The sequence below is a fragment of the Heteronotia binoei genome, chromosome 10 (assembly GCF_032191835.1).
Source record: "Heteronotia binoei isolate CCM8104 ecotype False Entrance Well chromosome 10, APGP_CSIRO_Hbin_v1, whole genome shotgun sequence".
Lineage (NCBI taxonomy): Eukaryota > Metazoa > Chordata > Lepidosauria > Squamata > Gekkonidae > Heteronotia > Heteronotia binoei.
This window is the reverse complement of record NC_083232.1, coordinates 37,193,330-37,206,409: the sequence shown is the minus strand read 5'-3', so window position 1 is coordinate 37,206,409 and position 13,080 is coordinate 37,193,330. Positions and strand designations below refer to the sequence as shown.

The window sequence follows — 13,080 nt, the reverse complement described above, 5'->3', positions numbered from 1 at the left end:
TGGGAGAGAAGAGATTCAAGCATTCCTTCTCCCTTCTCTTTCTGGGCAATGGTATCACGGAGATGAGACAAGCTGATATCCTCTTTGGCTCCAGTCTGAGGGAGCTTAAATACCACCCAGTAACTCCCCCCCCCCCGGTTTTTTGTCCTGTAAGACTAGATTGTCTCATGGTACCTTCCCTTCCTATGGAAACCATAGGTCATTGTGTCTTTGCTGAGCCCACCCAACACTGGCTTGTGAGGGAGGCCTCTCTTCTGCCCCCTGCTTTTGGAAACAAAGTTTCAACACCTTATGGCTGTAAATATAAACTTACAGAATGGATGCTGATATCTCAGAACCCAGAAAAAGTAACTGAGTGAGATTGCCAGTGTTTGGGATATAGCTTTTTGTGCCTTCTTATAGCACTTTCCTCTTGCCGTTAGAAAACTCAAAATAAATGATAGCAAACACTGTAGACTCAGTTTAGCAAAATGAAAGCATGTGCATCATTTATGAAGATCACAAGTTAAACTTATCTTTGTGCAGGATTTGGATCGCCTGGAAGAATAAAATAATTTTTTAAACTACTAAATATGCTAGATATATCTAAAAATTTAATGCACTAAATGTAAATATATTTGTAAATGCTAGCATTTTCTGCAAGTTGAAACTACTTGTCATTCTTATTCATAGACTTGAGATGAGCATTTCAATTGTTGCTCAGAAGTTTTTTGGTTTAGTTTGCAGATATATTGTATTTAGTCATGTAGATATATTGGGCAATTCATGTAGTTCTTCATGCAGCTAAGGTATAAATGGAAAGATCTGTGTGGATAGAAGAAGAAATCAAGCACTGGGAAACTGAAATGAATGTCAAAGTATAAGGAGAGTTATGTTCTTCACCAAGGATCATGTCTTCACTCTTCCTTTTCCAGAATGGATATTGGATGGATACTTTCTGTCAAGAGGAATATGGTTACATCTGTAAAAGAAAACCTTTGGAAACTCTTTCGGAACCAGAAGATGCTGACCCAGGCTGCCAGAATGTAAGCCAGTAGTAAATCATTTAGAAGTTTGCTAAACTGGTTAGCCTCACACAACTAGTGCTTCATCTTCAAACTATGCTGTTTTTGTGAAGATTTTAGCAGTTTCAGCAGTAAGTGTTCTTAAAAGTTTCAGACTGGTTTTCCTAACCAAGTAGGGGTGGTTCCAGTTTTTTATTTATATTTGAAGAAAGCAGTAAAAGCTTGTCTCCAATACTTCTGCTTGATGCATCCCTCTTCTCCCTGTCTCCCAGCAATAACTACAGGACTCTCTTAGGGCGTTTTCCCACAGAGCTTACCTCGGAGCGACGTCCCTCTTCACCGCGCAGCATCTGCGTGGATTTCCCACCAACTGCTCCGCATAACCAGGAAGTGCCGGACCTTTTGCGTCGCAGATGTAAACCACTAAAAAGCAGTTTACGTTAGCGATGCAAAAGCCGCGGCTCTTCCTGGTTATGCGGAGCAGTTGGTGGGAAATCCGCGCAGATGCTGCGCAGTGAAGAGGGACGTCGCTCCGAGGTAAGCTCTGTGGGAAAACGCCCTTACTGTACATATCAACTTCACTCTTTTCTAGGGTTGCCAAGTCCAATTTAAGAAATATCTGGGAACTTTGGGGGTGGAGCCAGGAGACTTTGGGGGTAGAGCCAGGAGACATTAGGGGTGGAGCCAAGATCAAGGCTGTGACAAGCATAATTGAACTCCAAAGGGAGTTCTGGCCATCACATTTAAAGGGACGGCACACCTTTTCAATGCCTTCCTTCCATAGGAAATAATGAAGGATGGGGCACCTTCTTTTAGGGCTCATAGAATTGGACCCCCTGGTCCAATCTTTTTGAAACTTGGGGGGTATTTTGGAGAGAAGCACTAGATGCTATACTGAAAATTTGGTGCCTCTACCTCAAAAAAACAGCCCCCCAGAGCACCAGATACCCATGGATCAATTCTCCATGATTTTCTATGGAAATAAAACTTCCTAGGGAATAATAGAGTTCCCAGCAGACATTTCCCTCCCCTCCCCCCTCTTTCTGACAATACTGAAACAGGGGGAGTGCCTCCAAATGGGGGGATCCCCTGTCCCCACCTGGGGATTGGCAACCCTACTCTTTTCTGCTTGCCAAGGAAGAATCTTTGTTCCACTTTAGACCTAAAGGGCCATGATACTGTCCTAAGAAATCTTTACCATTTACTTTAGGGTCTATTGTGCAGGTGTGTTTGTAAGCCAAAATTCCCTCAAAAGAGGTTAGGGAATTGCTAGGGAGGCACTTATGGCTTAATAAGGATCTAGAATCTATGTATACAGGATTCCACCTCCAGAAATTATTGCTTAAATTTACCAAGGACACTAATCAAGTAAAACGATTACAATTTATTCCAGAAAAATATAGAACACACATACAAGGTAATATACTCATAAAACATACATATAGTCCTAAGAAAAATAGAGAGAATTGCAGAGACAACACATGGATGGACAAACAGGGTGATAATTACCGATCATAGTCTTCAAGGAAGGCTCCAATGGCGACAAACGGGGACTAAGGGGAAGGGGACCCTCAACTGGCCAAGAATCGGGGATGTATCTAGGCAGTGGAACTGGGGTACTGCTAGATACACACATGCAGAATGTTGGGTCAGAGGTTATAAAGTCTACCTTGACCCCTAAGGGGGTAGGAGGTTCAGAGGCGGATGACAGGGGTGTTCAGGGGTGGTCAGCTGGTATGTGACCTCAGAAAAAGGGAAGGCTCCACAATGACCATAAGGGCTGGATTTGTGCAGTAGCCAATAGCCAGTTTGGAGGGGGCACCTGATTGGATGCCCATACCTGGCCAATGAGCAGGCTTGGCCCTGGTTACCTGATTGGACTGGCTTCCAGGTAACAATTCCAGGATGACCATTAAGGGAAAGAATGGGTGAAATTGTTGGGGTGGAAGTGATTAACATGCTATCAAACTTATCTAAAAAGGTGACAATAGAGGCCAAATCGCTACCTAAGGTGACATCCAATCTATACAAAGAAACTTGTCTCTAGGTGAAGATGTTCTTCCTCTTCTTCGTTTCCATATTGACACCATTTTTTGTCTTGGGTTCCGTTGGACAAAAGCTTAGGCAGTCTGACAGGATCCGTGCTTAAGATAAGCTTGGTTGCCTTATGCAAAAGTTGAAGCAGCTGTTGGATATGTGAGTCTCTTGCTTTGCTCTAATGGAGTCAGGAAAACAAGATGGATTCTGGTGGTGTTAGCCTTTGGTTCATGGAAACAGGCTGGGAACTGTTTGACTGTACAGTTCATGGCGGCTTGGCTTCTTCCACTGCAACAGCCAAGATTGTGCACGCAAGGAGTAGCTGGAGGCTCGTCTGCAGTTCTGGCTAACACCCATCCAGTGATGCAGAATGCTGCTGCAAAGCTGAGGCTTATAGTATCCACATAAGCCTTAGAAACCATGGGCAAAATCCACTTCTTAGAGCAGATGTGTGCGAGACAAACTCCAGGCACCCTGGCAACCATACTGGTAATCATGGTGTCCATGTGTATGAAAAGTAGGGGGCTTTTTCGTACATGTTTCCCCTTTTTTCACCATGCATGTCTGTCAGGTTTTGTCATTCTGCATTGATTTTCCTCCCTTCAGTGCTCAGTTAGCTTTTTGGTCTCTGTTTCTTTGGGTTTTCTGAGAGTGCTTTTATGTCGATTTCCCCCTTGTTTCTTTTCCAAGCCAAAGGTAATTCTGAGGTTTTCTGAGAATGCTTTTATGTCCATTTCCCCCTTGTTTCTGTTCCAAGCCAAAGGTAATTCAGAAGAATACAGATTCCCTTGGATTTCCCCCTTGACCTTTTGCCACCCCAAAAGGTCCCCCCCACCCGCATCAAGGTTGTTCCACTCACTCTTCACCTTCTGCCATCCTCCCCCTTCATTGGTATAAGGTCAGTTTCCTCTCATTTTTTAATTGCTAGTCTAGGAATGCTGAATTTAAAAAATAAAACAATGGGGGATAGTTTAAAAGGAGCTGCATGAGGTTTAGTTCTCTGCCCATATTGACTTGAAAGTGGGATCAGAGAGGAGGCACACACAAAAAAAGGATTTCAGTGCTGCATCCAAACAAAATGGGGAAGATCATCAATGTGGAATGAAACTAACCTGAGATGTATAGAGAGAGAGACTGGGATGGGAAGCCTAATGCTTTGAAAACATTTTTTTCCTTTTAATGCTTTAGTTAACAAAGTTTGGAGGGGGGGCTTGGAGAAAACATTTAAACAAGCCATGGTCTCTTTAAATGCCTTCTGACTTCGCTTGCCAAGTTGCATCATGGCAGCAGCAGGGTGTTTAAAGAGACCACTGTCTCTCTAAATGCCTTTCTCTCTCTATTAAAAGTAATGACAGATGGGGGCACCTTTTGAGGGTTCCCTAGAATTAGACCTCCTGGTTCAATCTTTTTTGAGACTTGTGTGTGTGTTTTTTAAAGGAGAGGCACTGACAGCTATGCTGCAAATTTGGTGCCTTACCTAAAAAATTAGCCCCTTCAAAGCCCCAAATATCCTTGGATCAACTCTCCATTACACCCTGGGGTCCCAATTATATCCAATAGTCCCCATAGGGACTAATGGAACAAAAATATTGGGTTTCCTGAATATTTCCCAAAGCCAATATCATACTGGTGTTGGGATTCAGTAATATCAAGTAATACTGATTTGTTTTGGGTTCAGTATACCTGAACCCAAAGAATATTAGTTTTTTGGACACCCCTAGTGCAGTCACACACAACCTTGACAATGACCACAGCTTGCAATACCAGTGTCAGTAGGCTCTGCTATGCATTCTGTAAACTCAACATGCTTCCCCATATTATGAGATTGTGTGACTCTTTCCCATTTCCACAGTAGCTGATCACACAGCAGAGGATCCTCTAGTGCCCTGCCATATGGAAATCAGGGCTTCACAGCTGCTTGTCAATTTTTTAAAAAGTCTTGTCAATTTCAACGTTGGGTCTCCTTTGCCTGCATTCCTTTCTGTTCTCTTTCATTCCACAAGCTGATATTAAAACACATGTGCAGAACCTGAACCACAAGGATTTAAACAGAAGGCACTTGATGGATGCTACTGAGCAGCTGTGATAGGGCAATTTTGTAAATTAAAAAAACTTTGGACACTCCCCCCCTACATGTCACAAGTGAAGTTTCACCCTGATTTAGAAAACTCTGATTTTTTATTGTAGCTGAAGAATAAATACACTGGAGGAAAAAGAATGGTGTGTAAAGCAGGTACAGAATCCAAAGTCAATATTAAAGTCTTACTGCTCTGAAAATCTACAGTAATGTGTGTGTTTGTGTAATGGGCCTAGGTGCCTTCATGGAATCTCTTTCTAGTGCAGGGGAACTGGAGCCTTGCAGTAGAGGTTTTGTTAGGCTAAATTTAGCTTTGCACAGCAAAAGGGGAAGCTTCTTTGGGGAAAAAAGGCCTCATGAGAATTGTTGCTTTACAAAATAATTTGATGTTCTTTATTCTTAACATAATCCATCATGTGATAAATAAGGCAGATCAGGCATTCCATCTAGCTCTTTATCTAGAAAATGGAGAGAGATTCTGAGATCACATATTTCTCTCATGGAGACTGGAGAAGAGACAGAGAAAGGCAGCAGGAGAAAGAAGTAGCTGGAAGGAAATCTCTGAGAGCAGCATTTTGTGTAGACAAAAAGGGTACTTTCATACACACTAAGTAATGCACTTTCAATCCACTTTGCAACTGGATTTTACTTTGTAAAATGGAAAAAAATCCACTTGCAAATGCTTACTGAAGTGGATTGAGACTGCATTATTTAGTATGTGTGAAATTCCCTTTTGGGAAAAAAACAGCAGAAGAGAAGATGGATACATAGAAATCTGACCTATCCACCTTATTAGCGCTACGTTCCCTCTGGAGTACTGATATGCTTTGTGCAAAAAGTCGTCGTAAAAAGTCGTTGCATAGCATGTCCAAAAAAGATGACCAAAGAAGTCAAACTAGAGTATGTGAATTTAATGTGAAATGATATCGTTTATGTCAAAGATACAAAAGCCCTTTTCAGATTCATTCATTGTTGAATGAACACTTCAGATTGAATGCATTTTATGAGGATTCCTGACCACACAAAGAAAACCCTACAAGTATTTGTGTTTGCGATATATCAGACTTTCAAATACAGGTGTGACAGTCAGGAGCAGGGCTGTTCCATTTATCTCTTCTGTCTACCTTCCAGTCATCACATTCATTATGCTCTGCATGTCCTCCAAAAAAGGCTTAAATTATTTTTAAATTAACCAGGAAATGAATTTGTTGGTTCCAGCTATTGATTTTTTTCTTTTTAATTCTTGACAGCTGGCAGATCGGTGGAAAAAAAATTATGGGAATTACTTCATCATACAAACTTATATACTTAGGACATGAGGCTGAATGTGGATGCCAGTATTCCCTATTGATTATTGTACTAACATAAGGTCAATAACTCTTTTTTATTGACAGGGTTGGAAAAAGCATGGATTCTATTGTTACTTAAGTGGACAAACACTGGGGACATTTTCAGAAGCAAAGACATTTTGTGAAAGAAACAAGGGTTCCCTGGTGATCATAGAGGACAGGTACTGAAAAGAATTTTCTCTGTTCAAGAGCAAAAGGGCATCCAAATGAAAAGAAAGAATTCTGGAGCTGTGGCTTTGGGACATACTTAGCACTGGGAGAACCTCAGGCAACCAGTTGCGATCAGCACTGAGCTCATCCTTTGACATTTTGACTAGCTGGACTGAAATAAAATATAACTAAAGTCCACCAGGGCCTTAAAGACTAACAAGATTTATTTCAGTGTGTGCTTTCATTAATCATCACTTGCTTCAACAGAAATACATTGAATATGGCCCTATGCTAAGTGGTGGCTGCAGATGAATGGCAAAGGCAGCAAGGAGGCATCACATTGGCAGGCCAGTAAAACTAGACAAGCTAGCACTGTTGCTCATACCTGCCTAAAATGTCTAGTCATCAGCCCCAGAAAGCCAATGCTTGCTTATTCTCCCAAGGCAGGAATTAGAGCAGCAGGGACCAAGAAATTTCCTATAGTTTCTAGCCTCAGAACAAGACCACTGGCAAGAGTTGAGAAGTATTTATTTATTTTAGTAAATTTCTATTCCGCCCATTCTCCGTAGGGCTGAGGGTGGAGTACAACATATAATAAAACAATAAAATACAATAAAAACATTTTTTAAAAGACAACAGCACTCAGATTACCATGACATCATATATTGCCCAGCCTAGCCATCTCACATCATGATATCTCATAGGGATGGCAGTTTTTATTCCAATTCCTAGCACAGTAGGGTTGTGCTCCAAGAAAAAATTAATTATAATTTTGGATGCAGCATTCATGGAATTTTTTTTATCATTTATTCCTGATTTTGGGGTGGGACAGTACCAGTATTAGATTCAGATATGTGGATTTTTAAAGTGTCTGGAATTTTGGGAACACCATTTTTAATGGGGAAACCAATTTGCAGTTCTGGTTCAGCTATTTTAAAGGTAATGGCACCAAATTTGAACAGAACACAGTCCTCTCTACTAATCTAAAAGCTCTCTCAAGGTTCAAGCAGAATAGACAAAGAGGTTTTATAGATTCTTTGTGCACGCCACTGTTTTCCATGGTGGGGGTAGGGGAAATGGCTAAGAAGGCTTCTGGCTTTAAACAAAACTCCTGGTTATATCTGGTTTCTTTATGTAATCTTACAGTTAGGGGTTTTTAAAAAATCTTTCTGCTGAAATTGCTATATTTGCTATCTCTCCTTGTTGTGGTCTCATTTCTCTTTTTCAACACGAAAGCTTCCTGTGTAGAAAACTGCCCCTTTCACTGCAATCTTTGAAAGTACTCTGAATTGTTCACAGAACTAAAGTGTTTGTGTGAGGGCAGTTCTGATTGCACATCCTCTCCCTCTGCACCAGGAGTGGCCAAACTGTGGCTCAGGAGCCACATGTGGCTCTTTCACACATATTGTGTGGGTCTTGAAGCCTGCACCACCTGTTGGCCAACTTGGAGAAGGTATTTCTCTCTTTCAATCACTTCTCCAAGCCAAGCCAGCAGCTTCCATGTTGCAGGAGTAGCTTGACAATTAGAATCTTCAGCAGTGTAGCAAAGTAGAAGTCCTGAAGATCCCTGAAGGTATCTTCATCCACATATCTTCATTTTAGCATCAAGATGTCTCCATGCATCTACATATACTGAGCTTGAACCGGGGCTTCCCTTATAATAGCCCAGCTGTCAATTCCCAGCTGGTTATCCAATCCCATTCCTTGCTTAACTAAGATCTTACAAACATGATGGATCTAGATCACTAACTGTCATTAGATTTAGATTGGTAGCTGTCAAAACCAATTGACTTGACAGTTCTCAGCTGAGGACTATTATTCACAGCTACACACTAATAACTGCTAACAACTAATGTTGTTAATTACCTTAAATACCTTGGGTACAATATAAAAAACCCCACTTAAGCATGGGTGTTATTTGCAATTGAAAGGCTTCAGCAACTTTCAAACATAAGACCAAACATTTAAAGACAAATAGCTGTCAGAAAGGTCAGTTTTTTGACACATACCCACTAGATCATGTGTGGATAATGAATTCAGTCTAAATGTTCAGTTAATGCCCACACCAATTACCTATCCTGCTCTACAGATATGAACAAGCCTACCTTACTAGTCTAGTTGGTCTACGCCCGGAAAAATATTTCTGGATTGGCATATCAGAGATAACGGAAGGATGGACATTTAACTGGACTAATGGGCATTCAGTTACATTTAGCCACTGGAACTCTGGAATGCCTGGTAAGTACCTTTGCAGTGAACCTGCTGCACAGAGTGACACTGGGGGTTCTTTGGGGAGATGAAATAAAGTGAGAAAACAGAGATGAGAGAATGTGAGGCAGGAAATTGAGAGTTGCTGAGTTTTTAAACATTACAATTTTTGAGATAATGGAGGCAAACAAACAGGAAAGAGATCCAGGGAAAAGAAAGCTGGGTGGAAATACAGCTGGTGAAGAAAATGGGATTTGAAGAAAGGTCCCCCAGGTTTAATACAATTGAGAAAATAATCTAAAACCAGCAGGAATCAAATCCCATTGCATCAATATACTCCAGGGGTCTACTTTCTCAAAAAGGGCTTTTCCATATTTTTTTAAAGGGGGGGGGGGTTTACGTGTATAAAAAGAAGTTTAATTCCATTGGCTCTCCCCAAGGACAAAATCATGGCTGTGTTGCTATGAGAACTGGAACTGCAGCTGGATTGTGGGATGTTGTGAGCTGTGAGGAGAAGGCGACATTCATCTGCAAGCAATGGGCAGAAGGTGTGACAACAACTCTTGCTCCAACAACACCCCAATTGCCCCCTTGTCCAGAAGGATGGTCTGGAACCAAAACGTCAACTTCATGCATCAGAGTAGGAATATAGTTTCTTGTACTGAAATACATACTTGCTTAAGCAACAAAGTAGAAAAGGCTGTCAGAAAACTTTTCAGAAACTTTGAGGATGCCGTTGTTATGGTTTTTAACCTTACTTTAAAAATTAAATGCTGGTTTTACCATCATTTTTATTTAAGAATGCAATGTTTATTTAAGTGCAATGTTTCCTTCATCATCTATGACTTTTCTAGAAGTGTCAATGCCTTATGTTTTAGAGTTCTGCAAAGTGCTTCAGGATAGTTAAGGAGGCAGTCCCAGTTAGCAGATTGCTGTAAGCATGAAACACAATGTCATAAAAAGATACCCCTAGAAGCAAACTCAGGGATCATTTAATCCACATTTATTTTGACAGAGAACCTCCATATCTAAATTATGTCCACTGGATGCCTAGGTAATCTCATTTTTCAGATGAATTCTCTATGACTTAATGCGATTTGTTCTAGCACTTGATTCCCTGGGTATAATTTTTTTGCTAGACTAAAAAATGGAGACTTAATTTCACATGTGCATTCAAAGATACACTTTTAAAAACCTCTTTTGTTTCAGCTAAAGAAAAGTCTAGCTAATTTTGTGTCCTTCTCTTGGCCTGATCAGTGGGACCATAATTTATTTAGTTACAAAAGGTGTTTCAGGACCTGTCAGCTGCCTGTAAAAAGGCAGCAAGGAACTCAGGCATATCTTTGTTTCTCCTTTGTGATATCACTACATGTAACTGGTCATAAGAGGATGACTGCTGTTTTCAAGGTACAGAGTAATACAAACATTCAACAAGATGACCTACGTTTTTAAGAAGAAGAAAAAAATCAAGCATATACTTTTCATTAAAAAATTATAGATAAGCATTTTGAACATATGGTCTTCCTCAGAGGCTTTTCTTTAACAATGAAGTATTCATGCCCCATGGCGCAGAGTGGTAAAGCTGCAGTACTGCAGTCCTAAACTCTGCTCATGATCTGAGTTCAATCCCAATGGAAGTTGGGTTCAGGTAGCCAACTCAAGGTTGACTCAGCCTTCCATCCTTCCAAGTTCAGTAAACTGAGTAACCAGCTTGCTGGGGGGAAAGTGTAGATGACTGGGGAAGGCAATGGCAAACCACCCCATAAAAAGTCTACTGTGATAACATTGTGAAAGCAACATCAGCCAGAGTTGGAAACGACTGGTGCTTGCACAGGGGACTACCTTTATATTCATATCTACAAGAAACAGTTCAAAATCAATTAAATGCTAACTGATATATAATTTTCCACCATCTTCCATTGTATTCCCAGGCTCCAATGCAGATTCCCTCCCCACTCCAAAAAAAGAGACACTGGCTCTACTCAGCAAAATTTGAAACTTTCCTCCAGCTTAAGGAACTTTCCTCCACTGAAAGAAGCTCTCAAGGAAATTTCTATCAGAGGAAGGCTCCTTATGCTGGAGAAGGGCTTCAGACAGCACTGAGCAAAGCCACTTTAGATTCTGTCACAACACACTGCATGCCCCACCATTTGTTTGAGTCACCATTGCCCTAATATTTGAAAAATATTTCTTGAAAGCTATACTTCAAACTGCTTTTCCTGCAAGTCATCTCTTTCCCCCATATCCTACTTCCTAAGCTCCTTTCATCAGTAGGTGATTTCTCTCTGTTGTTTTTCAGTTCATTTATAGATATTTTCATTCTCTTTTAATGTCATCTTTTGTTAACTGCATTAACAAAAAGCAGACCAAAGTGTACTTAAATAATTCTAAAGGTAACTCTGCTCTTGCTTCTCTGGTTCTCTGGTTCCTCTTCCATGAGAATACATTCAGTTCTTATAATTCACTTGCTCTTTGTATTCCTGTCTCGCAGAAGTCTCTTCAAATGAAGATTCACTTCTTTTTTTAGCAGTGCTGCTATGTGGGGGTTTGTCATTTTGCAATGACAAAGGCAACGGCAAACCACCCCAGTAAAAAGTCTGCTGTGAAAACGCCATGATGCGACAACACTCCAGAGTCAGAAATGACCGGTGCTTGCACAGGGGACTACCTTTACCTTTTTATTACTATATTATTGTTGCAGAATCATTCCGGCCTTTGTCTCTGCTGTATTTTATTTTAGGACTCACATCTGTGTTCTCTAGTTCATCAACATCAATAAGCGCACAAAAGGACTTTATTATTAGAAAGGCACTTTTGGATCCAACTGGTTATGCTTGCCATAGTTTTCCAACCAACTTTGTGCTCCTTGTGAGAGAGCTTGTTCTAGTGTTGTTCTACTTTCTGTGCTCTTGACACAGAATTGTTGCAAACCAGCTATATAACATTTGAATTATTTATACACACAGTGGAGGAGACTTGATGTCTTTATATAAGATGTAATTTCTTTTAAGAGTTTGCTATCAGCAGTCTTTGGGGATCTTTACAAGCAAATCACTTCAAAGGACTGATTCACTGATAATAGATGGGCATTTAGGGATGGATTGGAGGTGTCCCAAATCAGGCCGGCTCCACACGCTCCCCAGCAAGGCAGCCCCATCCCATCTGTGAGGCGGCTTGGCGCAATCAGACAGGAGGGCCACCTCAGAGACCAGACAGCTTTTTCTCCCCTAATGAGTCAAGCACTCATGTGCTCATGTACTCTGTGCTCAATAGTTTTGGGTAGTTTTTACAACCCCCCCCCCAAAAAAAAACAGAAACGGCTTGGGGCGGCTTGGTGGTTTCACACAGCCAAGGCACCTTGCTTGCACACTTCCCCATCCAGACACCAATGGGGAGACTGGTGTGTGGTTCAAAAATTTGCTACCACTTCACTCTGAGGCTGCTGGAGGATGGGGTGAGTATGTGATGAAGCCAGGCAGCAGATGTTTGTAAGGATTTTTTGCGTCAGTTTCTGAGGTGTCTCTGAGTCACCCCTAACTGCCTGTCTGTTATTAGCCATTGTCTTTGTTTTGTGTTTTTAGTATTTTGTGTGTTTGTGTGCCCATGCCTAGAAGTCATGGCAACCTCTGGCGACTCTTACTGGGGCATGGAAAATATTCAAAGCAGTGGCTTGATGGCTTGCCTTTGCCTCCAAGCCCTGGTATTCTTTGGAGGTCTCCCACCCAAATACTTGCCAGGGTTGGCCTTGCTTAGCTTCTGAGATCCGATGAGATCAGGCGTGCCTTGGATCTCAAGGTCTGGGCTACTAATTGTGTCTTTGTGGTACAGGAATGATAGAGACTATAGACTTTGTGTTATTATTTTGCTGTTATTATAAAGGAGTTAGAGATGAAGTAATTGCTGCACTCTTGGTTATGGTGCCAGGCCATTTGGCACAAAAACTATTTACCTTTTTATATGTTGGGGGTATATATTACCAGAACAGTGGCTAGATTAGAGTTGCCAGTAGGGATGTGAGGTTTTCTGTCACTCCTGCTGGCAACCCACATTGGCCACCCCCTCCATAGTGCCACACATTACACTACCAGTTTTTGATTTTTTTATGTCTGAAAACAAAGAAGAAGTGATAAAAACTACAGCAATGTGTGGAAGGACAGAAAAACAAATGAGTTTTGCATCTGCCATTCTGTTCCACCATCCCTTGCATATACCTCCAACATAAGCATCTTTCATTGATACAAGAACCTGTTGGCAG

At 41.2% G+C, this 13,080-nt stretch overlaps 1 protein-coding gene across 1 annotated transcript in view; it reads left to right on the top strand.

Moving 5' to 3' along the window:
- Positions 1-13,080, top strand: part of LOC132578419 (macrophage mannose receptor 1-like) — an 89,325-nt gene that overhangs the window by 17,819 nt on the left and 58,426 nt on the right. Inside the window, exons 9-12 of the mRNA XM_060248412.1 lie at positions 915-1,025; positions 6,513-6,628; positions 8,707-8,855; positions 9,266-9,465. Of these exons, the coding sequence (XP_060104395.1) occupies positions 915-1,025; positions 6,513-6,628; positions 8,707-8,855; positions 9,266-9,465 (576 nt within the window). The remainder of the gene's footprint in view (positions 1-914; positions 1,026-6,512; positions 6,629-8,706; positions 8,856-9,265; positions 9,466-13,080) is intronic.